The 27,873-nt window shown below is 42.1% G+C and overlaps 1 protein-coding gene across 1 annotated transcript; it reads left to right on the top strand.

The window, feature by feature from the left end:
* Positions 1 to 8: 8 nt before the first annotated feature.
* SAR1B (secretion associated Ras related GTPase 1B) lies at positions 9 to 27,480 on the top strand. Its single transcript, XM_056124498.1, has 7 exons — positions 9 to 148; positions 10,827 to 10,902; positions 12,806 to 12,925; positions 17,577 to 17,642; positions 19,131 to 19,234; positions 20,167 to 20,298; positions 23,234 to 27,480. Exons 2-7 carry the CDS (start codon positions 10,845 to 10,847, stop codon positions 23,348 to 23,350), a joined length of 597 nt encoding a protein of 198 aa, XP_055980473.1. The 5' UTR covers positions 9 to 148; positions 10,827 to 10,844; the 3' UTR covers positions 23,351 to 27,480.
* The last annotated feature ends 393 nt before the right edge of the window (positions 27,481 to 27,873 follow it).

Here is a 27,873-nt window from a genome sequence, read left to right as displayed (position 1 = left end):
GCGGCGCGCGGACCGTCGGGGCTGAGGCACCGCCTGCCCGGAAGGAGCCGCTGAGAGTCGGGTCGTGGCAGCCATCGCGCTTTGTGGTCGTGTCTCCGGGGCTGTGGCGCCGACGCTGAGCTGCGCTTTGCGTTCTCGCCCGTGGCAGGTGAGTGGCTGCCCGTGCGCCCGGCACGCCGGCGGCCCCGGTTCGCCCGCGGAGGCGCTCCCGGTTTTCTCCCCGGCGCGGGCGGCGCGGGCGGGGACGGGCGCCCGTCCTGGGTCGCGGTGCCCGCTCCAGGGATCCCCTGGGCGTGACAGCCGCGCGGGCAGGCGAAGGGGCACTTCTGGAGAAGGCCGAGGGGACTCGGAGCTGCAGGCGGGCCGTGGCGGGCCGGTGCCCGGGGCTCGGGAGTGCGGGCGCCGGCGGGCCCCGACGGCCCCGGACGCTCCCTGTCGGCCCCGCGGGCCCCGCGGAGCGTCCTTGTCGCGCGCTGCCGAGCGTTTCGCCGGAGCCCGACTCCCAGTTGACTGCGGGGGGATGCACCATTGGGTGAAACTGTGATGATGTACAAACCTGTTCCTAGATTTTCTTGTGTTGGTAAGAGCTTTAAAAAACAACAACAACAACAACAACAACAACAACAAAACCTCATACCGGAGAACCAAACTCGGCGGGAATTGGGGGGTATTTCTTAGGAGCCATCTGCGGCGAGGGAGTTATTTCCACCCGAAAAGATGAAACCAAAATAGTGCTTGTATGTTCTGAAGATCTGTTTTAACCGCGTGTTTGTACTCCCGAGGCTGTTTAACTCCAGCGGGGTTAAAAGTAACCAGTTGGCGAGCCAGAGCCACAGGATAGCCGGGAGAGCGCGTGCCTGGACGCGGCAACCCTCGGGTTTGACCCCCGGCAGCCTACATGGTCTGCAGAGTAGGGGCCAGGAGTAAGCCCTTAGCACCGCCTGCGGTGGCTCCAGAACAAAACAAAGTACCTTTTGGCAGTAAGTTGCCGCAAAGTAAACGAGAGAAAGGAACATTTAGGAACTAATATGCATTCGGCAGCCCGCCTAAGGAACACCGGAGTATCACCTGCCTCTGGTTTACAGATGCAGGGGATTTGTAATTTGTCAATTGGTGTTGCTGATATATCAAAACAATGTATGTATCTACTATTTTACTGGACGTGCATTCGTTTGTTATTTGAATTTAGTTCACTGGCATTTTCTTAGTTTGCAAAAAAAGGAAGGTGTCAGCTTCATTTTAGAAATGTTAGAGCAGCATTGTCAATATAAGTGAAACAAGAAACATTTTAACCTTGTAATTAAAGCAGGAATTGAAACAAAAGATTAGGATAGTATAACTGAAAATCACTGCCTACTCATTTGAAGCTTTACAAATCAGTGATTCATTTTTTTTCCTCCATTCTTATCTTTTAAGTACTCTTGACAAAACTCATTGACATTATTTCTCAGCAAGACGTTACCAAGCAAATAGTTTTAAAATAACAGTATGGAAAAGCTTTGTGTGTAACTTTTAGAACAGTTTCAAAAATATGTTAAGGATTGGCTTTGGTGTGGCTTATGTCTATTTTGTCCCTTAATTCAGCATATGCAAACTCAGTACTGAAACAATTTTTGGGTGGTGAGGGGCCTACACCCAGCAATTCTCAGGGGTTACTCCAGCCAGAGCTTGGGGGAACCTTATGGAATGCTAGACCCCTCCCTACCCCTCCAGCCCCTGAAAGAACTGTTTTTGTAATTACTTGTTTTGTTTTCCCTTCCCTTAAGTGAAACTTGAGGGGTTTTTTGTTTGTTTTTTTTTGGGGGGGGCCACCCGGAGCAGAACTCAGGGCTTCCATCTGTCTCTGTGTTCAGGGAATCACTCCTAGTGGGGCGGCAGCACCATGTTGGGTGCTGGGTCCAACCTTGATCAGCAGAACGCAGGGCAAGTGGGTAAGCGCCCTCCCCACTGTACAGTCTCTTCAGTGCAACTCCCCAGCCACCAGTTTATTCTTTTTGTTGATAGCAGGAACCAAAGGAAAGTTCTTGTTCCATTGCTCAGAATTTATATAATATTTTTTTTTAGTTTGTGTCACTGTTTCAAAACCTAGAAGGCTATGTAAAGAAAATCTAACAATGTTAGGGGAGGATATCTGTAAAGAAAGCAGCTTTGTCTTGAAGCATTCAACATTGCTACTGTCTATCCTTAGTATAGCACAGGACCTTGTTGAGATTCTATAAAACATGGCCAAGCAGTTTGGTTTTCTATTAATAGTCCTAATGGAATTTGAGAGAGATACTTAATTCCTAATTTAGCTACTGATCTTTTGGCATATATATGTGGTTTGTTTTGTTTCTTGTTTTTGGGCCACATCCAGCATGCTCAGGGTTTACTCCTGGCTCTGTGCTCAGGAAGTATTCCTGGTGGGGCTCAGGGGACCTTATGGGTGCCTAGAATTCAAACCCAGATTGGCTGCTTGTAAGACAAAGACCCTACCTGCTATATTGCTCTGATCTCTGGGTGTACTTTTAAACGGTCATACCTAAATAGTTCTGCTTGATTATATATAAGTTCATGGTAAATGTGCCATTTTTTTCAGTTTTACCTTTAATTTTTTACAATAGTTTTATTGAACAATAATTCGCTTATCACATTGACCTTGTAAAATTTATGATTTAGTATTTTTAGTATGTTTGCAATATTTTGCAACTAATTTCAGAACATAAAAAAACAAATCCCCAGTTCTTATGAGCAGTTCTCCCAGATTCCCCTACTCCACCCCTGTCAATCACTAACTTACTAAAGTTTTGCCTTTCTGAACATTTCCTATAAGTGGGAGAAGGCTTTAAGAATGACGTGTAATCTGAGAGGTCTTGTTCCATTATACCCTTTGCACTGATTTTCATGTTACTTGAGAGATCACTTTTCTAATCTGCAAATCTGCATTTGGACTTTTCCTGCTTGGTGTTCATGCAATAAATAAATCTGCTGACGTGTATAGGTTTCTTATTTTTGACCTTTGGCTCTTCACATGCCTTAATAGGGTGTCCGTGGTGTTGTGTAACCTATTTTCAGAGCTCAGGTATCTGTTTGTGGCTAAATAACATATTCTAAGGTTGGGCATTTTTATCTCTACTTTAAAATGCCTAACAACTAGTAGCTTGTCTTAAGATTCTTAGAAAATACAACTTTGTAGAACTGTAATGATGTCACTGTTTCCTAAAGCATAGTTTACCTAGTATACTGTATTATTAGATTATTTCTTTTGAGACAGATTTTACAAATTTCTTCCTTATACAGGAATTCCTTCTTTAATGGCTTTTCCCATGCTACTCTCCATTAGCCCTCATGGCCCCACATCTACCAAGTCTTCCCCATCAAGGACTTTGTCATTTGTTTTGAACCACACCAGGTAGTGCCTAGGGATCACTCCTGGCAAGGCTCCAGAGACCATTTGTACAAGTGCTGGGATCAAACCAGGGTCGGACACGTGCAAAGCAAATGCCCTTTCCATCCTGGTGATGCTTAGGGGTTACCCTGGCTCTGCACTCAGAAATTACTACTGGTAGGCGGTGCTTGGGGGACCTATGAAATGCTGGGGATTGAATCGGGTCGGCCGCGTGCAAGACAGATGCCCTACCTACTGTACTAGGGCTCCGGCCCAGGTATTTTCTATAGCCTATGCAGTCGGTTCTTGTTTTGTGAGGGTAGAGGGGCACCTGGCAGTGCTCTGGACTTCTGGCTCTGTCCTCAGGGATCACTGCTGGCATAGCTGTGGTGCCTGTGGTGCCAGGGATCAGACTCAGGTCAGACAAGCCTCTCTCTCCCATCCCTATACCCTCTGTACACTGTGATGTGCAGTGTGTGCTAACTGCTACCTCCAGTTCTCTTTAGCTTTCCGCCTCAGAGCCAGGCCTCAAGAATTTGCCTCCATTGGTCCTTTCTTGACTATTTTTTGGGCAGACACACCCAGCAGTGCTTGGATCGTGTTGTTTCTGGGCATGAACCTGGGCCGTCAGTGTACAAAGTCCGTGCTCAGCCTATTGAGCTTTCTCTGGCCTCATCTCTTCTATTTTTGAATTCCCACATTCGTCTACATTTTGCTGGCATCTTCTGGCACACTATTCACTTCTCTGATACTTTTTACTGCATCTGTACCTCCTTTTCTACTAAAGATCTTTTTCCTATTTCCCCAGGTTTTTTGTTTTGGGGCCGCACCTGGCTGTACTCCGGGATCACTCCTGGTGGGCTCAGGGTGGTGGGAATTGAACCGTCGACCACACGCAAGGTAAACACCCTATCTGCGGTACTATCACTCAGGCCCCTATTTTTCCAGTTTTTTTTTTGGTGTTTTTGTTTTTTTTAAATCCTACTATATTTATACTGTATCTACTCAGCCTGAAGTTCTTCTTTTGTTTTTATGGTTGTTGTTTGTTTTGGGGACCCACCCAATAACTGGTGCTCAGGGCTGACTCTTGGCTTTGTACTGTACTATCTCTCTGAAACAGCCCTAGCTGCTGCTCTATCCATCAGTATTTTATTTTAATTAAAATTGTATTCCTCCTTCCCACGTCTTGATAGCTTTGCACACATGCCTGGCTGTGGTATTGATGTGTATATTAGTTTTCAGCTGTGGTGCTTGCCAGTGGTCACATCAGGTTGTGGTGCTCACATACTCAGCTGCAGTGCTCACTGATGTTTGCACTCTTAGTGGTAATGCTCTCTAGGGCTTGCTCTCTTAGTTGAGTTATACAAGTCTTGATGCTCTTTGGGGCTTGCTGTGGAGCTCACACACTGGCTTTCTGGCCATGATGTATGCATATCTTTTTAGTTTTAATGTGTGCTAGGGGTTCTGTTCCCGTGCTTACACACAGCTATGGCAACCAGAGATCATTTGCCAAGCCAAAGATCACAGGTAGCAGGTTCAGACAACAAGGCTACCCAATCATACCTGACTCTTGGGAGACAGACATTTGAACTCAGAACCACGTGTTTGCAAGGAACATGCTGAACCCCTGCTCTCCACCTCCTGGCTCTGTTAGTCTGCTTCTATACTTTTTGGGGGTGATGGAGGAGGGGTGTGTGCACACCCAGCTGTGCTTAGGCTTAAGGAAATATATGCAGAACTGGGGTCAGCTGTGTGCAAGGCAGGTGCTTCAACCACTGAATTATCTCTCAGGCCCACTATTCTGCCTCTTACTCTGCTTCTAAGAACTTCTCTGCTTGCACATACTATTTGGAATCAGGCTCTGCTACCTACACTAAACATTTCCTGGCTCTCTGAACTTAGAGGGAGAAATGTTCTCTCCATTCAGACTCCTCTGGAGACTTTGCCCCTTGGAGTTAATTCCTTCTCTTTCTCTATCCTTAATCTTTTCCTTGCTCTCATTCCATCTCTTCAGCTTATTAACAGTATGTTCAGCCCGTCCCTTTTTAAAGAATATTTTCCATTTTCAGAAAAGTTTGAAAAGAGGAATCATCTTCTCTTATTGTCGCTATTTAAATCCTGCCCCATTTACTTATCAATAATAAGAGAACCAGGTACTATTAAATGCTTCTATGGCACATTTAATTTATGTATGTATTTATTCGTGTGCCTAAGATTGAACCTAGGGCCTCACCCGGGGGGGTATGTGCTCTACCACTAAGTCACACCCTCAGCCCCACTTGTGCCTTTCAAGGTCACATAGTTAAAACAGCAGAGCCAATCTCCATGATTCTTTAAGTACTGACTAGAGGCTTTTCTGTACTATTCTTCCACTATTCTCGACAGATTATCTCTGGGGCTAGAGAGTGGACCGTGTAGGTTAACCCGTGCACCGTATGCACTGTATTGACCCTGGATCAATTCTGGTCATCTGTATATAATTTCTGAGTGAGGAGGCAGGAGTAACCCCTGAGCATCAGCAGTTGTGGCCCCAAAACCAAACAAAAACAATTAAATCTCCTGTCACCAAAGCCAGTCTTGACGTTTTTGCAACTGTCTTTTTGATGTGGCTACTTTTTTCCTTAATTCCCACTGTATTTCCAGTCCTAGAGTCCATTCATTGGTTCCTTTTTCCTTTCTAAAAATTCTGCTCCTCCCCTTTCCCTGTGTTGTGGTATTGTGGTGACCAGAGGTTGCACACACTACTGGCCACAGTGCTCCCTGGGGTCAGAGTCAGGCCACTCACATAGTCAGCCATGGCATACAGCAGGCTCTGCCCTCCTTTTGTTGCAGTGCTTGCATGTGCTTACCTGAAGTCAAACTGTTTTGTTTTTTGATGGGTCATATTTGGCTCCTGTGCTGGGGTTACTCCCATCTCTGTGCTTGGGATCAGGTGGTGCTGGGGATCAAACCCACGCCTCCCACATGCAACGTATGTTGAGCTCTTGCTCTGTCCGCTGAGCTAGCGCTGTTACTTGAGATCTACAGTTGAGAGCGTGGTGCTTGCCAGGAGTCCCTGTGGTGACTTACACTCACATACTTGCCAGAGGACTCCCTGGTCATGGTGCTGGCTCTCTGTCCACCTAAATCAGAACCCAAACATAAAAGGAAATGTTAATTATAATTTCACTGAGATCTTTTGTCAGGGAGGGGTGGGGATAAGGTGTTTGTTTTTTGTTTTTGTTCTGAGTTTTTGATAGTGCAGTACTTAGGGCACTTACACACACGGCCCACGCAGGTTCAGTCAACTGAACTGCCTATGGTTCTTCAAGTCCTACCAGGAGTCATTCCTGAGCACAGAGCCAGGAGTAAGCCCTGAGCACCACTGGGTGTGACAGCCCCCCCCCTCCCCACACACACCCCAGAAAACAAAAGCACCCAGAAGGGTAGCACTGTACTGTAGCACTGTCCTCCTCTGTTGTTCATTGATTTGCTCGAGCGGGCATTGGTAATGTCTCCTTCGTGAGACTTCTTGTTCCTGTTTTTGGCATATCAGGATACGCCATGGGGAGCTTTCCAGGCTCTGTTGACCCAGAAGGGCAGTAGGCCAAATAAGTTTAGACACTTCTGCTCTAGACCTTAATGCTATAGGGCTTCAAAATTATTACTTCCATATTTTGTTTGGATTTTGTTTTATTAAATTGGAAGGCTTACTCAGTATTATTTATATTCGTATATCATGAAAACCAAATACCTGAAGGTAGTCTCAGATTTGTCTTACCATTCTGGCTCCTGCCTCCGATAATTAGCTCCTGTGATTTTATTTCTCAGTTTACAGTGTCTGATCCTCATTCCTTCACATAACAATACCTTTGTTTTTATTGTTTGTTCTTGGGACATACCTGTAGGTGCTCAGGATTTACTCCTAGCTTTGGCCAGTGGGTCTTGGGAGATCAAACCTAGAGGGGACATGTGCAAGACAAGCACCTTACCCACTGCTGTTTCTCCAACCCCAGTTAACCCTTTTCATTGAATCCAGTTGCACACTTCTACAGTGGAATGCTCTTTATTATTTTTTGGCTAACAAAGAAATTATCATGATTCAGGCTAAATATCATCCCAGAACCTTTTCCTTCACTGCTTCTGGTTGCCTCTCTAAAACTATGGAACTAAGACTTTGGATGTAGAGACAAGCAGGACTGGTTTTCTTTTTTTTTATATATATGTGTATATATATATATATTTAGCGTAAAATGCATTTGTAAGCATGCCATACTTCTTCCTAATGCATTATTTTGTATTTATGTTCTTTTATTATTCCACTAGTAGCTTATAATTTAGAATATGGCAAAAATTTTCTTTGTGTCTGTATGTCTTGAAACTATAGTGTAAGTTGTTAGCATCCTAGATAATATACTGTTTAAACTTTTGGTGTGTGTGTGAAGCAAAAGTTTTGTGGAAAGAAACTTAGAGATAGGAGAGATAAAGTGATTGTAAGAGAGAGCACGGGCTTGAAAGAACAAGAAAACAAGCCAGTATACTTCTCACTTTTTTTTTCTGGCTCTAGGGATCAAACCCAGGGTCTTCTGCTGAAAAGCAGGTACTCATTCTCTTGAACTGTCTCTCTAACCTTCCTAATGTTAATTGGGATACAGGAGATTTGGCCAAACCCAGCGGTACTCAGCCATCACTCTTGACAATGCTCAGCGGGCTGTATGTTGCGCCATATGAGAATTGAACCAGGGTTGGCCACAGGCAGGGAAAGTGTTTAATCCTGTTCTAGCTCTCCAGCACCTGGGTTTAGGTTTTGTTCAGCTCTAGAAAATAACTTTATTTGAAAAAATACCCCCCAAGTTATTCCTGTATATATGGCCTTTCTTTTCTCAAGAGGCTTTATCCCCCTTTATTAAACACAAGTCATGTAAATACTGAACTGAGCTATACCCATATGTCACTAAATACCAGGGATTCAGTCTGAGAATGCATCATGAAGCATTTTAGTTTTTATCATCGTAGAAATGCCAGAGAATATGATTACACGGACCTAGATTGGATAGCTTACAACTTGATGTCTTAGGGTCTCACCCAGTGTTTCTTAACCTTTTCCCAACTGTGGCCCCCTTCCAACCTTGTTTCCTTCCTGTGCCCCCCTGAGAATATCTTAGGGGCCTCTGAGAGATGGGGGGAAGGGGTAGATATGGCTCCCTGGTTGAGAAATGCTAGCTTATAAAATCCGTTGTTGCATTTGGATCATTTATTGCTCCAAATGTCCATTGAGTGACAAATAACTTTTTAAATTTGTTTTTTGGCGGTGCTCAGGATTTACTCCTGCCTCTTTGCTCAGGAATCACTCCTGTTAGTGCTTGGGGGACCATATGTGGTGCTGGTGATCAAACCAGGGTTGACCTGTACAAGGCATTCACCTTACCCACTGTACTATTGCTCCAGCCCTGACACATGAGTTTATACTCTACAATTTGGGGAGGGGGGGTGGGAGGGGGTCCACACCTGATGGTGCTCAGGGTTTACTTCTGACTTTGTGTTTAGAGATCATTCCTTCACTCCTGACAGAGCTTGGGGATCATATATGGTCCTAGGGATCAAACCCAGATTGTCTGCGTGCAAAGTAAACATCCTAACTTTCCAGCCCCTATATGCTACAATTTCTCTTGTGGTTTAGGGAAGGGAGTTTTAAAAATATTTACTAATGATACATTTCCTACCTATTATATAGTTTTTCCCCCTACATAGGTATAGTCAGACTTGGGAACTTAATATCCATGAATTTCCTTCTTTCTCTTCCCCTTAATTCCAAGAAGGGTTTGGTAAATACTCTGTAGGCCATGTATACTTTTAGTTTATTTTTTGTTTTTGTTTGGGGGCCATACCTAGCAATACTCAGGGCTTACTCTGGGCTCTGTGCTCAGATATCATACCAGACAGAGCTTAGGGGACCAAAACGTGTCAGAGATCAAACTCTGGTTGGCCACAAGCAAGGCAAGTGCCTTACCCTCTGTTTTATCTCTCCAGGTTGTTTAACTTAATTTTCTAATGTTTTTGTTTGGCTATACCTGGTGGTGCTTGCAGGTCACTCCTGGCAATACTCAGGGGACCTTACAGTGCCATGGATCAAACCTGGGTCTCCTGTATGAAAAGTATATGCTCAGTACACTGAGTTACCTCCTTAGCCCTCTGATATTTTGTTGGACACACTTTTGGGACACACCTGACAATGCTTAGGGCTTACTCCTGTTGGACTCAGAGGACCGTATGATGTGCCACGGATCAAGTTCAAGACAGTTGCATGCAAGGCACGTGCCCTACACTGCTGTACTCTCTCTGGCCCGATCCAATACTTAACACTTCTTTGAGTTGGGGAATTGGAGCCATATACAGTGGTGCTTGGGGACTGCTCCTGCCTCTGTGCTTTGGAGTCACTCCAGGCAGTGCCTGGGGACCATGCAGTACTGGGTACTGAACCGGTGTCATTTGCAAGGCAAGTTCCTTAACTCCCTTTGTACTATCTCTCTGGACTAAGTATACTTCAATAATGTCTTTATATGTTTATCTTTTCTATATTTAGGAATTGTTTACTTTTTAGTGGAACAGGGTAGCTTTTATTGAACAAATTCAGAAAAATATTAGGGGAGAGGAAAGGAAATAGGTAAAAGGAAAGAAGAGAGAACAGGAGCTCTGAAAGAGCCAGTAAACAGGAGCCGGAGAAAGCAAGTGAGACGTGTTCAGGGAGAACATGGACTTGAAGGGAAGCCAGGGATTTTTTAAAAAGTAGAATTCTTGGGGCTGGAGAGATAGTACAGCTAGTAGGGCGTTTGCCTTGCACGCGGCCAACCCGGATTCGATTCCCAGCATCCATTATGGTTCCCTGAGCACCTCCAGGAGTAATTCCAGAGTTCACGATCCAGGAGTAACCCCTGTGCATCACCTGGTGTGACCCAAAAACAAAACAAAAAAAGTAGAATTCTTTGTTCAAATGCTAACAGATACATTTTTATCAGATAGGTTTAAAAATATTTGTGTTAATTTTATTGTCATTAACATTTCCTCTTTTCCCCAATCTTTTCTAGACTTGACTTTCATAAATCTTTTTCATGTATGCACTTTGATGAGGAAAGATGGGTCTCTACTTGATATTTTTCTTTGTTTTGGGCCACACTCAGTGTGTAGGTCTTATTCCTGACTCTGTGCTCAGGGACCACCCCTAGTAGGCTTGGGGGACCACCCACGGCGCCAGGGATCAAACCCAGGTCAGCTGCATGTAAAGCAAGCACCCTACCCACTGTACAGCCTCATCTACTTAGTATGATTTAATGGCATTTTGGTTTTAAATGCATCAATATAGATCAAGTTAGCTCACCCTAGAAAAGTGTTTAAATCTGTGTAGTAAGATTGTCCATAGGATTATATACTCAAAGTTGTTTAATGATGATTACTAAATTCAAAACACTTTTTTTTATTCCAGACCCTGTAAGATTTGGATATGTCCTTCATATTTGACTGGATTTACAGTGGTTTCAGCAGTGTGCTACAATTTTTAGGTAATTTCGGCACTTTGTTCTTTGTTGTTATCCCAGTAATCCCAATTAGTTTTATTTTTATAGAAGTACTTGTCTAGAGCCTATTCATATATGTGTGTGTGTATGTGTATATATATATGTATATATATATTGCTCCTATTAACAGTCACATATGCCTTGAGGATGTGGAGTGACAAGCATTCTCATACATTACTATTGAGACTTTAAGATGGTAGAACTATTTTGGAAGACAGTGGGATTTCGGTTTTGTTTTTAAACAAAAACACCTCACCTGTACAGTGTTCAGGGGCTGCTCCCAGCATGTTATTCAGAAATAGTGTGATGTAAGGTGGAACCTGGCAACTGGCAGTACACCCTCCATGCCTCTCCACAAAGCGTGCACACCAGCCCTTCGAACCCCTGACTCAGTTTGCTATTTTTGTTGTTGTTTTGTTTGGGGGTGGCTGGAGCGATAGCACAACGGGTAGGGCGTTCGCCTTACAAGCGGCCAACATGGCCGACCCGAGTTCGATTCCTCCACCCCTCTCGGAGAGCCCGGCAAGCTACCGAGAGTATTCGATATGCCAGATACAGTAACAACAAAGTCTCCAATGGAGACGTTACTGGGCCCGCTCGAGCAAATCGACGATCAACGGGAGGGCCTTTACCTTTACCTTACCTTTATTCAGCATTGCTCAGGGCTTACTCCTGACTCTCTACTCAGGGATCATTCCCAGTGGGCTCGAGGAACCATAAGGGGAGCTACGGATTGAATTCAGGACAACTACATACAAGGCCAGCACCCTACCTGCTGTACTATCACTCCGCTACCCCCACTCCATTTGCTTTTTTTAAAATAGTACTAAACAGTCTTACTGTACAATCCAGCATCATATTCCTTAGTATTTCTCCAGAGTAGTTGAAACACATCTAACCAAAGATCTGCACACTGTTGTTTGTAGCAGCTTTGTTCATAAATGTCACAATTTGAAAGCAATCTAGATGGTCTTCAACAGATGAATAGATTAACTGGTACTTCTAGACAATAGAATATTATTTTGCACTGAAAACTAAATGATCTATCAAGTCATGAAAAGACACTAAGGAACCCCAAGTGCTTATTATTTTAAATTTTTTTCAAGTGCCTATTAAAAAAGATCCAGTCTGAAAAGTATATGAATTCTACTCCATGATATTCTGGGAACGCAAAAATATGAGGATGGAAAAAAAGATGTCAGTGTTTGCTACTGGGTATGGGGTGGATGTGGAGATGGTAAATTGGGAGAGCCCAGGGAAATTTTAGGGCAATGAAAATATGACTCAATAATGCATATTATGTCATTAAATTTTTATCTAAACAATTTGGCATTGCAGATAAGCATAGGTAACACACGCTTTCTATTGAATGGGGCAAAGTTTGTTTCTACGTTTGAGGGGCGGGGGGGGTGTTCGGCCACACCAAGTGTTCTGGGGCCTCGCTCAGGTATGTCCCCTGGAGGTGCTTAGGGGACCATATGTGGTGCCGGCAATTCCAGCTGGGATTGGTGAGATGTGGGATAAATACTTTAACAAACTCTGAACTTTAACGGACTCTATTGCTGCAGCCCTGTTTTTATAATGATTTGAGATACAAAATAAGAATAGATTTAAAATTGCCCTTCAAAATCCAACTTGATTCTGGTAAATGTATAAAATATTAAAATCCAAAGGACTGGCTCAGAGAGATCGTACAGGAGGTAGGGCCCTTGCCTTGCATATAGCTGCAGTGGCTAAGACCCTGGTTCAGTCCTGGGACCATATATGGCCCACTGAACACCACCAGGGGTCACTCTTGAGCACCTCTAGGTGCGACCCAAACACACTTCCTTCATTTTATTTGAATGATCTTATCAGATATTTTGACTAATCATATTTTACTCTGCAGGGTTATATAAGAAAACTGGTAAATTGGTATTTCTTGGATTGGATAACGCAGGAAAAACAACATTGCTACACATGCTAAAAGATGACAGACTTGGACAGCATGTTCCAACATTACATCCTAGTAAGTATGTTCCTCCATATAATGTATCAAAATAGAAAAATAATAGGTGGTCCAGCTCCCAGGTAATAGATATATATCTTGATACATATCTGATAATATATATATAGCGTCTTTTGGTGGGAAGGGGGGAACATCATCTTGTGATTCTCAGAGGTTACTCCTGGCTCTGCACTCAGAAGCACTCCTAATGGTGCTTAGGGGACCGAAGAGCATGCCGGAGATCGAATCCAGGTTGGCCACGTGCAAAGTAAGCACCTTACTCACAAAGTATTATCTCTCTGGGCCCCAATATATAACCAATATATTTTTTCATTGGGGTCAAACCCAGAGTTTGACCATGTCAGACATACTCTCTATGACAAACCATATTCCCAGCCCTACTGATGAATTGCGGGGAGGGGGGTATAGTTATGATTGGCGGGACCACTCTTAGCAGTGTAGGGAGGAAGGGGTTTTTCACTGTTAAGGATTGAACCCAGGGTCTCATTTTTGCAATCCATGTACTCTGCCACTTGAGCCACTCCTCAATGCTCTACTAATATTTTTTTTAATGTAGGACTACTGTGTTGTTTATTCAGCCATTGATTATGCTGATTGAATTGGGCATGAACTCCATTTTTTTAATTGAATATCCGTGGGATAGACCATTACAAAACTGTTCATAGTTGGATTTCAGCCATACAATGATCCCGCACCCATCCCTCCACCACTGTACATTTCCCACCACCAAAGTACCATTTTCCTACCACCATCCCCCAACACCCCACCTCCCACTTCCAGCCTCCCTCTATGGGAGGCACTTTCCTTCTTGCTCCTTTTCCTTTTCTGCTTTGTGGTTTGCAATACAGGTGCCAAGAGGACATGGTGTTTGTTCAGGGCATTCAGTATTTTCATCAGGACAGTATTGCTGGAGTAGCTTTTTAATTGGGTGGCCACTTTGAGGTGTGGATGTGACTGCTAAGGCTTCCAGAAGTACAAGGAGGTTGGGGAGGTAGCCCATCCCAATCCCGAGAAAGTGTGGAGATTTCAGTCACAAAACCTGCATACCCGAATTTTCAGCATACTATATTTTGGTGAGGTTTGTCCTGAGACAGTGGAGTCAGGCTGGAGGTATGGCAGCGATTTTGGATTGTGGAAGCAAGCGGCTGCTGGGGGCTCTGCTTGGGCGGGCCCCAGGCCAACCCGTTCCCTTCCGATTTACCCCAGTCTGTTTAGCCATGTGCAGATCCGAGCTTAATTGCAGCTTTTGATCTTTTTTGAGATTTATTTATAGGTCTCTGAAGCAAAGCCATCTACTCATATTTTTATTAGTACTTCCTTCTCCAACTCAAAAGCATTAAAAAGGTTCTGTCCAAGCAGATGCTGCCTTGGTTGTGAAAAAAGTTACCATTCATCATTAGTTTACTTAACCTAAAGGTTTTTTTACTTGTTTGCTTTTGGGCCACACACCCAGTGTTGCTCAGTGAGCACTCCTGGCTCTGCATTCAAGTATTACTTCTGGTGCTCTAGGGACCACATGGGATGTGGGGGATTGAACCTAGGACCCGGATTTGTCATGTGCAAATGCTCTACCCACTATACTATCTCTCTGGTCCCTATGCAACTTGAACTTTTTTCAAAATATATTTTGCTCTTTTTGGGAGGCTACACCTGGATGAACCTAGGGGCCACTTCTGGCGGTGCTGGTGAGCGGTTTGAGAGGGACCATAAGCCACTGGAGGATACAATTGTGGAGATCAAACCAGGCTACCAACACCTTGCAAGACAAATGCCCTGCCCTCCATATTATCTCTCCAGCGCCCCAATTTTAATCATTAATTCCATGGACAAATGTCGTCTTGTACTTTGCTGCTTAATGATGATTAGCTATTTTTTCCCCTAACAACTTCAACAAAATATAATGAAGACTATAAAATTATTCACAGAAATAGAGTAGCACTGTAGCACTGTCCTCCTGTTGTTCATCGATTTGCTTGAGCAGGCCCAGTAACGTCTTCATTGTGAGACTGTGTTTGGCATATCGAATACGTAACGGGTAGCTTGCCAGGCTCTGCGGTGCGGGCGAGATACTCTCAGTAGCTTGCTGGGCTCTCTGAGAGGGGTGGAAGAACTGTACCTGGGTTAGCTGGGTCGGCCACATGCAAGGCAAATGCCCTACCCGCTGTGCTATCGCTCTATACTGAAATAGTTAAAGATAGTTTAAAAACAGTCACAAAAATAATTTACTGTGCTTTAAGACCCGCCCGCAAGACATTGATAATGACTATATAAATGACTTAATACATAATCATCCTTTATGCAGAGTTGTAATACATGCTCTTTGAAAAAGATAATGTTAAAGTCACAGTTATTAGAAATAGAAAATTTTTTAAAAAATTTTTATTAGTGAGACACCATGAGGTACAGTTGTAGACTTACAAATTTTGTGCTTGGGTTTGAATTATACAATGATCAAATACCCATCCCTCCACTAGTGCCCATTTCCCACCCCCACGGATCCCAGTATCCCTCCCACCCCTCATCCCCCATCCCACCCTGCCTCTGTGGCAGGGCATTCCCCTCTGTTCTCTCTCTCCTTTTGGGTGTTGTGTTTTGCAAGAGAGGCATTGAGTGGCAGTCATGTTTGGTCTATAGTCTGCTTTCAGCATGCTTCTCTCATCCTGGGAGGATCCTCCCAACACCCTTGATTTGGTGCTCCCTTCTCTATCTGAGCTCCCTTTCCCCCAGCATGTATGGCTGGCCTCCAAGCCATGGAGCAAAATTCCTGGTACTAATCTCGGTCATTCTTGGGTGTTAGTCTCCTATTTTCTTACTTTATGTTCCCCAGATGAATGCAATCTTAGAAATAGAAATTTAACTTACAAATTCTTATGACTTTATGTCAATTGTTGGAAAAACTATAAATCAAGTAGACAAGAAGTTTACAGGCAAGAAAATTCACATTATGAAAAGAGTGTGGCTTTCATGAGTATAAAATCAAGAATTATACCAAAAAGTAGATCATAGGATAATTGTTTTGTTTGGTGAATATTAAAAAAAGTAAAAAGACAAAACAAAACATAAAACTATTTTTATCTATTCATGTTATTAGTATTATCTAAAATTGTTAGAGAAAGTGGAAAAGGGAGATTTCATTGATAAATCTCTTTTTATATTAGGAGAAGAGAGTGGGAATTGGCAAATAAGAGTCTAATATAAGAACAGTACTGTTAAAGAGTGGTATGGTAAAATTGAGTATATAAAATTGTCTGCAAAAACAGCAGAAATGTAAGATTACAGAGTGGTCTTATAGTAGGTGTAAGTCATGTTTTAATGTTGTTTTGATGTTGCTCTCCTTTTATTAAATAGTTATGAGCATCTACATTTTGTCAGTCCTAGTTTTCAATACTAGGAGTAGACCAGTGGCACAAATATGCCTTCAGCTTACACTCATTCCTATTACATTCTACAGTTAGTAAAAACATAGATGGAAAAAAAAAGTGCCCTATGATCTATAACTCCAGTTCTAGGTTTTCTATCCAGAAGAAATGAAAACATGTTTACTAAAATCCTTATACAATTATGTTTATACTACTTTATCTGTAATAGCTAAAAGCTGGCTCAGATGTCCATCCAAAAAAGAGTAAACAGCGGAATTTTACTCAACAAGAAAGAAGAATGAATACAGCTAAATACCAGTGCATATTATATATGTTGCCCTTACGTGGTATCATATCATATTTGTGGAACAGGCAAAACTAATGTGCTGATAGAACTCCCATGAGAGAAAGTAGGGATTCTGGAAGTAGAGCAGGCATTGACTGAAAAGTGCCAAGAGGAGACTTTCTGGGGTGGTTAACAGTGTCTTTATTTTAATCAAATTTGAATTTCTTTTATAAGTCAGGGAGTGTTTGGGCATTGTAACCAAAGGTACTTCTGAGTATTATCTTTTTCCTATAATGGCTTTGGACACAAATTATACTATAGTCTTCAATTTGGCAATCTACCGACATATTTGGGTTTTTTGCTGCAGTACTGGGATCAAATCCAGGACTGCAAAGCATGTGTTTTCCTACTGAGCTCCAACTCTGGTCCTTTGCAGGATATTTTTTAACCTGAGTACTACTGAAGAGTTAACAATTACACTGAACTTTCATTGTAACTGCAGAGGACATCTGCTCTAGTTCATGAAGGAGTAACAGTTATTCCCCTTTTGTAAATGATTAGAAACTGGAAAAAAATTATCTCCTACAGCTATTTTCAGATATTGGCAATAGCTAACCCAATTACTGAACTGTAATTCCCAAGAAAAGAAAAACAAATCCTTTAAACTTTATCACAGGAAAAAACATTTTTGTATCATTTCAGAAGAATTACATGATAAAATTTTAGACTGGAGTACTTCATTGAATTTGTTGCAAATAAGTTTATATTATAGATGACATTTTCAATAGGCAAAATAAAAACATGTTAGATATATGGTAGGTAATGAAAACTAGAATATTATCATTTCCTGGTTTATATTGTCAATATGGAATAATCCAATAACAATGAACTTTGTCCCTTAAATATTTGATTCTCATTAGTTATTGGGTACATCAGACTAAATATATACCACGAGTGTACTCTTTATTTCTTATTTTGTTGCTTTTTATTTTGTTGTGTTATTTAGCTTCAGAAGAACTAACCATTGCTGGCATGACCTTTACAACTTTTGATCTGGGTGGACATGTTCAAGGTAAGACTCTGTTAATTGCTTGTATTTATTTATTTTTTAATTAATTTTTTAAATGGAATCACAGTGAGATACACAGCTACAATGTTGTTCATGATTAGGTTTCAGTCATATAATGTTCCAACACCCTCCGTTCACCAGATACATTTCCCACCACCAGTGCACCAATGTCCCCAGCTCCACCCATCCATTTGCTTGTATGTAAACAATAAAAATGTGACCATTGTGTTCCAGTGCGTGAAATCTCACTATAATCAAGGAAGGCTAGAATAGACTTAAAGTTAGGATTTATTACTCAAAGATAAATTATTCAAAGCAAAGGTGCTTTCTGTGATACTCTTGGTTAGTATTTCAGGATCACTTTTTTTTTTCTTTTTGCATCACACCCAGGGATGCACAGGAGTTTCTCCTGGCTTTGCACTCAGTAATTAGTCCTGGCAGTGCTTGGGGGACTATATGGGATTTTGGGAATTGAACCTGGGTTGGCCGCATGCAAGGCAAACGCCCTATCCACTGTACTATCGCTCCAGCCCCTCAGAATCACTTTTGTTAGTAAAGCCGAGTACAAGTTAGCCTCTGTTCTCTGATCTGATTCACTGCTCACTTGTTTTATTTAGTTAGGCTTTTTGGGTCACACCTGGTGATGTTCAGGGGGTTACTCCTGACTCTGCACTCAGGAATCACTCCTGCCAGTGCTCAGGGGACCATATGGGATACCGGGGATTGAACACGAGTCAGCTGCATGCAAGGCAAACACGCTCCCCTCTTTATCGCTCCAGCCCCACTGCTCACTTGCTAAATGTTACTGCCCCATATTAAAAATCTTCCGTAGCTAAATTACTAGCCATAAAATAAAGGCCAAGCTCATCAACCTGGCATTCTCTTATGCCCTGATCCCAGTTTGCTTTTCTTCTCTGTGTTTCCCACTATCCTCCCATCTCATTCTCTAATTGAACCAGACTCTCTTGGTGGTCTCCTGTTTTTGTACTTTTGCTCAGAATGACACTCCATCTGGGACTTCTCTCAGCTACACCCTCTTTGCTACAAGAAGAGAAAAAAAATCCTTTATATTGTTTTTTTGTCCTCTAGTGGACTTAATGTTTTATCACTCTTTATCAGCAGCAAATATAAAGTATTTCATTTCCCCCACAAATCAAGCTATAATTTCTTCTGAAAAGGACTTGGCAACACTTAAATAAAAGTTTCACTTGACTAAGTAGCAGCAGCTGAAGGGTATCTTATTGGATGAGATTATCTTATTGGATTCTTCCATTAAACCAGGAGAGAGCCATATAAGGCCCGTGGCACGAAGTCCGGCCCCTGACAGGACAGATGCTTATGCTTCTTGTCAGCTGCCCAAGGTAGTCTCCCTATATTGTATGGCTCATGAATGAAGTTACAGATATACAAATAGCAGTTGACCGAACAGAGGTTCCCCACTTTTGCATCAAACCATCTGACCAGTAAATAAAATCTAACTTCTGTTTTTAGCTCGAAGAGTGTGGAAAAACTACCTTCCTGCTATCAATGGTATTGTATTTCTGGTGGATTGTGCAGACCATGAAAGGCTGCTCGAATCAAAAGAAGAACTTGATGTAAGTTAAATAATGGAAACTACGCATAATTCAGTCCCACCAGTAATCCTAAGGAAATGCACTGCAGGTGTGGTTATCCGACTGCAGCTTTTCTGTCTTGACATGACTCCTAACAATTTGTGGAGCTCAGTGATAACGCTCCTCAGGATGTGGAGGAGCAGCATAGGCTAAAGAGAGCTTCTAACAGGTATTCGCACAGGCTTCCTTCCTGAAACCTGGAGGGACTTGCTCTTTGGATGTGCCCTGCCGGGATATTTCCTACATCCCGGTACCAGCTTGCTCTTTAGTATGTGGTAAATCTAGGATGCCAGTTTCTTTGGGAGTTGTTCAGAACCTGGAAATAGAATGTGCTGTCTTTTCCCACTAGCAGGAGTGAGCGGGCTGTGTGTAGCCAACTCTCCTTCCCTGTCCCAGGCCAGTGTCAGATCTGGGAGCACAGGTAAAGCAGGTCAGGGCTTTGCCTGCAGATGGCCTCTGTCTAGAGCAGGCAAACAAGTATGTCTTCATGTGGGAACATCCAAGTAGATTCTGGACTGGTTAGTCCCAGGAAATTCCTGAGTTCCTACTCTCTGCCAGGAAATTCTCTAATTCCACAAGGCAGTCACGACTATTCTAAATCCTCTGTGTGCCTCAGTGAGGCTTATTTCTCTAAGATCTCACCACTTAGGAGAAGAACCTAAAGAAAACCAGGTCTGCCCACCTCTCGGGTGTTGCTTCAGTTGTAAAATCTCACTGGCACATAAGAGCATTTACAGAAGCCCAGAAAGAACTGAGCTTAGGGTTTCACTGAGATCACTATATGAGGTCTGAATTTACCAAAGAAAATTTGCAAAACTGATATGATACTGTAGGGAATTGATGCGCATTTCCTAAGTTGTCAAAATAGGACTTTTAGATGATTTTCCCACCAACAGCTTGTCTTTTGTTTTCAGTCCCTAATGACAGATGAAACCATTGCTAATGTGCCTATCCTGATTCTTGGGAATAAAATTGACAGACCTGAAGCCATCAGCGAAGAGAGGTTACGAGAGATGTTTGGTTTATATGGTCAGACAACAGGAAAAGTAAGTAAACAACTTTTTTTACCCCAGTGTTTAGGCCACACCAGGCTCTGCTCATAGCTTGCTCCTGGCTCTGTACTCAGGGATTACTCCTAGCAGGGCTCAGGGAACTGTATAGGGGTGCCAGCAATCGAACCTGTGTCTGGCACATGCGAAGCAGTGACCCACTGGACTATCTCTTGGCCCCCAGAAAACAACTTTTTTGACAAGTTGTATTTCATTCAACAGGGTTTTGGTTTGTTTTGAACCATATCTGGTAATACTCAGGGCTTACTCCTAGTTTTCTGCTTGAGGGACCATAGTGGGTGCCATGGATGGAACCTGAGCTCACCATGTGCAAGGCACTCTACTTCCTGTACTATCTCTCTGGTCCTAAACAATTTATTTTTCCCTTTCGGGTCACACCCAGTGATGCTCAAGGGTATTCTTGGCTCTGCACTCAGGAATTACTCCTGGCAGTGCTCGGGGACCATATGGGATGCTGGGGATTGAACCCGGTTTGGCCACATTCAAGACAAACACCCTCCCTACTGTACTATCGCTCTGGCCCCACAAATGTCTTTAAGTGATTGTTTTTCCACTATAGAAGTCTACTTTTTTCTTAGAGAAAAACTTCCACTTTTGGCGGGGGGTGTGGGGGCACACCCAGTAGTCCTCAGGGCTTACTTCTGGCTCTGCACTCAGGACCATAACAAGTGCTTGAGATTGAACCCAGGTCAGCTATGTGCAAGGCAACTGCCGTGCTATCACTCTAATCCTAAGGGTCTTGTTTTCTTGTTTTTGGTTTTTGGGTCACACATGGCAGTGCTCAGGGGTTTCCTGGCTCTACACTCAGGAATTATTTCTGGAGGTGCTCGGGGAACCATATGAGGTGCGGGTATCAAACCTGGGTTGGCCACGTACAAGGCAAATGTCCTACCCACTGTACTATTGCTTTGGCTCAAAGGTCTTGTTTTAATGTTCTCAGTTTTTTTCTACCACTTACATATCTTTCCTTGGTGCAAGTGTTAGACTGTAGAGATAAGCCCCTAGTTCACTCTGTGTGTGTGTGTGTGTGTGTGTGTACTTTTTGGCTTTTTGGGTCACATCCGAAGATGCTCATGGGTTACTCCTGGCTCTACACTCAGAAATTACTTCTGGTGGTGCTCAGGGGACCATATGGGATGCTGGAGATCAAAACCGGTTGGCCACATGTGAGGCAAACACCCTACCTTCTGTACTCTTGCTCAGGACCCCCTAGTTCAATATTTAAGCATTACATTTCCACAGTTAAAATGTAAGGTGCTAGAACAAGCAATAGTACAGCAGGTTAGGGCATTTGCCTTGTATGCTGCAGTCCCAGGTTCAATCCCTGATATTCCATATGGCTTCCCAGCACTGCCAGGAGTAATATCTGAGCACAGGGACAGGAGTAATTACCCCTGAGCATTGCTGGGTGTGACCTCCCTAAAAAAAAAAAACACCCAATAAATAAAGTGTAAATTTTGGTATAGTATTTTTAAAAATTATATAAACATATATTTTATAGCTAAGCTTTTTTGTGTTTTGTTTTTCGTTTTGGGGCCATACTTGATGTTTGGGGGGCCGTGCAGGTAGCAGAGATAAAACTCAGACCTCCCACATGCAAAGCCTGCACTTTAGCCCTTTGAATATCCCTGGCCTTTAAATAAGCTTTAACATTCATTTTTAATGAAGACATATTTGGGGACAGCAGCTTAGTATTGCAAATTCCCATGTCAACAGTGAAAGAAAGTAAGTAGGGACCAGGTGGATGGAACATGTGTCTGTCATGCATGAAGCCCCAACTTTGCTCCCCAATACCACATGGACCCCTACGCCCTTCTTTCTGGGTGAAGCTCTGTTGGCCCATGGGTCTGCCCATCCCAGCTGCTCTGTTTCACTGTTCCGAGCACTAACCTATCCACCCCACATGGAGGAAGAGCTGCCCTGGGACCCTGCACAGTTTGGGAAGGGGGGGAAAAAAGGAACCATGGTCTACCCATAAAATTTTCATGTCAGATATATTCAATAAGGTAGACTTTTGGTTTGTGTTGTGGATTTTATTTGGGCATTGAGGGTGAGGTGCCAGTAATCAGACACAGGACCTCACACATGCAAGGCAAGCACTTGACTGCTGAGTCACAATTTGGTCTGTGCATGCATGCATACATGTGTGTGTGCGTGTGTGTTTGGGGCCAGGACTTATGGCTTTTTTTCCAGTATGTCCACTCCACAGTCATTTTCGGAATTGTCTTATAAACCTACACAAAAAAAGGTACTGATTGTAGTGAAGTCAGTTCAGGTGACTTGAGATTTTTCTAAATTGAAGCTTGTATTTCTGCATGCTTCACAAGCTCACCTCTTTCCCACAAAGTGGACATCTTGTCTTTAAAAAAAAAAGTAAAGGGGCTGGAGCAATAGCACAGCGGGTAGGGCATTTGCCTTGCACGCGGCCAACCCGGGTTTGATTCCCAGCATCCCATATGGTCCCCTAAGCACTGCCAGGAGTAACTCCTGAGTGCAGAGCCAGGAGTAACCCCTGTGCATCGCCAGGTGTGACCCAAAAAGCCAAAAAAAAAAAAGTAAAAAGGAGGGGCTGGAGCGATAGCACAGTGGGTAGGGCGTTTGCCTTCACGCGGCCAACCCGGTTCGAATCCCAGCATTCCATATGGTCCCCTTAGCACTGCCAGGAGTCATTCCTGAGTGCAGAGCCAGGAGTAATTACCCCTGTGCATTGCCGGGTGTGACCCAAAAAGGAAAAATAAATAAATAAGGAGCTATTTTGTGTGTTAAGGGGTTTGGGATGCCAAAAAGTCTTGGCTTTATCACAACCACCCTTTGTTCTGAGCTAAGTTGCAATTTCACCTGGTGGGGGTGGGGGTGGGAGCCCACATTTCTCAAGGGAGCCACACAACATGATGTCTGTCTTTCCTTCTAGGGCAGTGTGTCTTTGAAAGAACTGAATGCCCGGCCCTTAGAAGTTTTCATGTGCAGTGTGCTCAAAAGGCAAGGTTACGGAGAAGGTTTCCGCTGGATGGCACAGTACATCGATTAACCTCCATTCCCATCAACTCCAGGTCTCGCCATTCAGGCCTACTCAGAGATTTGATCACTCAACATGCATAACTTGAATTCAATAGACTTTTGTTGGTTAGAAAACAGATGTTTTTTAGATTATTAATAATATATCAACTTAATTTGAGTGAGAATTGAAAACTGATTCAAAGAAGTTTGACTATGACAATGTTAGCTTTCTAATTCCATAAAAATAATTCGTTTTTACAGTTTGTAATCTGACATTACCCCCGGCGCCATTTATAAAGAGTAAATTTCCAGCAGTACACTTGAAGCACTTTTTAACATGAAATTACAAATATAAACCATATTTAAAAGCTCATCATGTTAAATTTTTTATGTACTTTTTTGGAACTAGTTTTTAAATTTTAGATTATATGTCCACTTAACTGTACAGTTCATAATCAGCTTATTGATCATTGCATGATGCCTTACAGTTGTCAATAACATTTTTTCATATGCAAACTTCATGCAATAAAACAAACTAATATCTGGCATTCTTACTGGGCAAATGTTTTATTTAATGTTTGTTACCTCGCTAGTATGTTCTGAAATCTGAAATAATTATTAATGCATTTGAGGGGATTGCTGGGAAAGGAGATTACTTCAGAATATTTAGAATAATGTTTAAATCCCTTGAGGCTTTTGCATTTACTGGGTCAGTTTTGTTTGGTTGTTCCTTATCACACATTTCTCTTTGAATCACGTCTTTTTTTTTTTTCTATCAGTGCCAGTCTTTACTAGAGTGGACAGAATCCCTGCCACTCTATAGGATCTGCATTTTCTAAAGAACAGCACATCTGCTGTTATAGCATGACGCTGGCTTTTGTTTGATAGATGCTCGAGCTCTATTGCAGTTGTGAAACTGTGAAGGAGTCTTTTTGGTGCTCTGTTTGGTAATCTGCCTCTTTACATGAAGGCGTTGGTCTCCGTGCATTTAGGTTCTCCAATGGGTGAGCAACAGGCTGTCATTGTGGAGTTCTTCACGTCTAAGGAAACAGAAACTACCCCTGCTTCGTTAGCCCCAAGGTGTGTAGGGATTCTGCCGCTGTTCACTCTTTCATATTCTTTGGCATATGTTATTTCTTGATACAAAAAAAAACTTGTAGTTTCCTTTTTTATCTCAGTTGCTATCAGCTAGCTCTTGCTTTATTGCCCAAAGGCTTTTGTCTTACAATGCTTGCTGTGTGATAGTGTCTGCAAGCCTCATTGATAGGACTTCCTAATACAATTTTAGTGAGCTTTTTAAAGCATTTTAATTTCCAAAGAAATTAACTTCTCCCTCCTTCCTGTCCCCCCATCTGAGACTCTCATAATTAGTAAAGTAAAATGAATGTGCCAAATGTGTATTTTTAAAGACTCTCAGTGTAAGATTTCCTCTCTAGGTTATAAATCAAGCCTGTTTTGTCAATTTTACCCAGTTTTATCAAGAATAAACTGTCAATTCCATCAATTACTTTAATATCAAATGTAGTATTTTTCTGACCAATCAGAGCCATCACAGTTCTTTCTGATGTAATCACTGTAACATACAAGGAACTAGAAGAAATTGCCACTTAGTTAAGCCAACAGGGTCATTTCTCATGATAGTTAGTTTTAGGAATTTGGTTATTTCACTTTCAGATTCCTTCTAAAGAAAAACAAGTACTTCTTTCCTGCTTAGAAATATCAGTCGCACCATAGGAAAAGTCAGATATGACACAGCAGCCTATTGGTTTACTCTGCCAGATAGGTTTGAACTGCTCATTTCTAACATCCTGATAAAGAACTAATCTTTATTATAAAAGGAATTGCTTCCCGCTGTTGTCATCTTTCTTACTACCAACAGAGACATGCCTTTCTTGTATTTCCTAAATTACTTACTGTATGGCTAGATAGTTAATTATTTATGTCATAAATAATGTGGCATAAAGGGGGAAGTGAACTGGTTCCTCTAGATGGGGGGGGGGGGGGCGTGGGAGGGACAAAGAGTACAGCAGGTAGGGCCTTTGCCTCACACACAGTTAACCAGGTTCATTCTCCAGAACCCTATATGGCCCCCCAAGCCCCACCAGGTGCGACCCTGAGCACAGAGCCAGGAGTAAGACCTGACCACCACTAGGTGTGTCCCTAAAACAAAATACATTGAATGTAAGGTCTCAGCTTACTTTTACATTTTTAAAAAAATTCTTAATAATTCCACACCTATTTCAATCACTCTAATGACTTGTGAATTATAATTTAGAAAACTGGTTAAACTGATAACTCAAATTTATTTTTATTTCAGTGAAATCTTAAAATGAAGATTATAGCATTAAAAAATGTAGCATAGATATTTTCTAAAACATATGCAAAAATATTATTTCTAATTGGCTTAGTTAATCCAGTATCTTTGAGTGCCAAAGATGTATGAATTCAGATATTGCCTGCATAGGTCTATATTTCATGTTTTGTGTGCTTGTGTACATAAAATAAATTTTCTGTGCTTTACAGCATATCAGCAGAACACTGTTTCAGTTTCAAGCTGACTCACACTTCTCTAGTGCACTTCAGCTTGTAAACTATTTGTAAATCATTAAAATAGGGCAATGGCTATTAAGTGTTCCCTGTCTTCTGCAAAACAATCCATCAGCCACAATCAGAACCCAGCATGTCACAATTTCACCATCAAAAACAGTTTATTTACTTCTAATTGACATGATCTGAGAATTTCAGTTTTGAAAACTGTATATGGTATGTAACTCAAGGTGATATTTCAATCTTGTGTCTTATATGACTTCATGATTTAAGTTCACAGGTACTTTTTAGCAAGTAAGTCTTGACCAGCTAAAAAGAAGTCTCCCAAAATATGCTGTGTTCATTTTATTTCCACTTTACTCTTCAGGTCATTTTCAGCTCATTTTAAGCTAAGTTATTGATGCTTCCAAAAAATCTCTTATGCATGAAAAAATAAGAATTTCATAATTAAAATAGGGAATGAAAGCATTTTCTATAAGCCTTTTTTCTTTTGAGGGTTCAGAAAACAGTTCTTAAAGACTAAATTCTCAAAGCTACATGCTGATGTCCCTAGTTATTCCCCTTACTGCTCATCTCCTTTTGAAGTGCAAGTCCATATTTTTAACGAGAAAAGAACTGGCTCTTGAATATGACTGTGCCTCTGTGTAAATGATTGGGACTTTGTTAAAACTGTTTCCATTTCTGAACCCCTCAACCAGCCTCTACCCCACACCTGAGTGTGATGGAAGTCTCCAGAATACTGACGATGCAGTTGTGAACCACTACTTTTTGTCATTATTTAGAACACTAAATAGCAAGTTTATTTAATACCAGTGGCCAGGGTTTTGACACGCTTGTAATTGCAATCCAAAGTAAACAAAGTCATCCAAAGTAAACTCTGTTTTCAGGAATGTTTCCCCACTCCGATTTATCTTTGAGGGCAGAAAAATGGGAAAGGTGTTTGTGTGGGCAAAATTACTTTTGGCGTGGATGAATCCTTTTTTAACATGCACTTTAAGTGGGAGGATTATATTTCATTGTAGTTTTAAATATTTTGGAGGGTAGAGGGGAATGAACCCTACATTTCTTGACATGTAAATCTTCAGAAATGTTTTCTTTATCAAACGTAAGGTTCCATTCACATTTAAATAGCCAACTTCGTGTGGGTTTCTGTATTCTCCAGTGCTGCTCCAAACATGAATTCATAATCAGCTGCTGTGCTAAGAAGGCCAGAGCACTCAGGGTGAGTGTATAGACAAGTTAGTTTCAAAGTGGTCAGTGTTTCCTACGGTGAGGCCTTACGTGTTGGGCTGAATGCAGAGATGTTGCATCGGTAAGTTGGTGATAAGTTTTCCATCCTAAACTTATTTGCACTTTTGTACACCACTGCTTGCACTAGCACCTTAGGTGTGAATTTTAACAATTGTTTTACAGTACATACAGATTGTTAAGCATAATTTATAAAGCCATTTCTGTTTACCTTCATGTGTTTTACAAAGAACAGCTATAGTAGTTGGTTAAATGTTCTTGAATTGTGTTTGTATGTTAATTTTGATTATGTTCTATTATCTTTTCACCCTCTGAATTTGAGTGTCAGGAATAGAAAAATAAAATGCTAACTTTGTCTTTGAAAAACCCCAGTGTCACATTTCATTTTTATCATTTATCTTAGTTTTCATTTGCTAACTAGAAATTTCCTGGCCTTTGAACACAATAATAGAACTTTCCAGTTTGCTGCAGTACCTATTTGACCTTTTAAGACTGAAAACATCTTCACATTGTATCAGTTAAATGTGAAAAGTATAGACAACCTATTGCTTTTATTTACATCCTAGTTTCTCGTGTCAGTCTACATCGGTCTCTCTAGGAGACCTTTTAAAATCAGAAGGGCCAGAAAGATAGCACAGGAGGGTAGGCACTTGCCTCGTATGCAGCTGTGTTGGCTGCAACCTGAGTCCTGGGCACCACATATGGCCCCCTCCGTACTGCCAGAGGTCACTCGAGCACAGAACCAGGAATAGCCCCTGA

The sequence above is a fragment of the Sorex fumeus genome, unplaced genomic scaffold (assembly GCF_029834395.1).
Source record: "Sorex fumeus unplaced genomic scaffold, SorFum_2.1 ptg000051l, whole genome shotgun sequence".
NCBI lineage: Eukaryota > Metazoa > Chordata > Mammalia > Eulipotyphla > Soricidae > Sorex > Sorex fumeus.
Note: the sequence above shows the minus strand (reverse complement) of the source record. Positions and strands in the feature narration are given on the sequence as shown.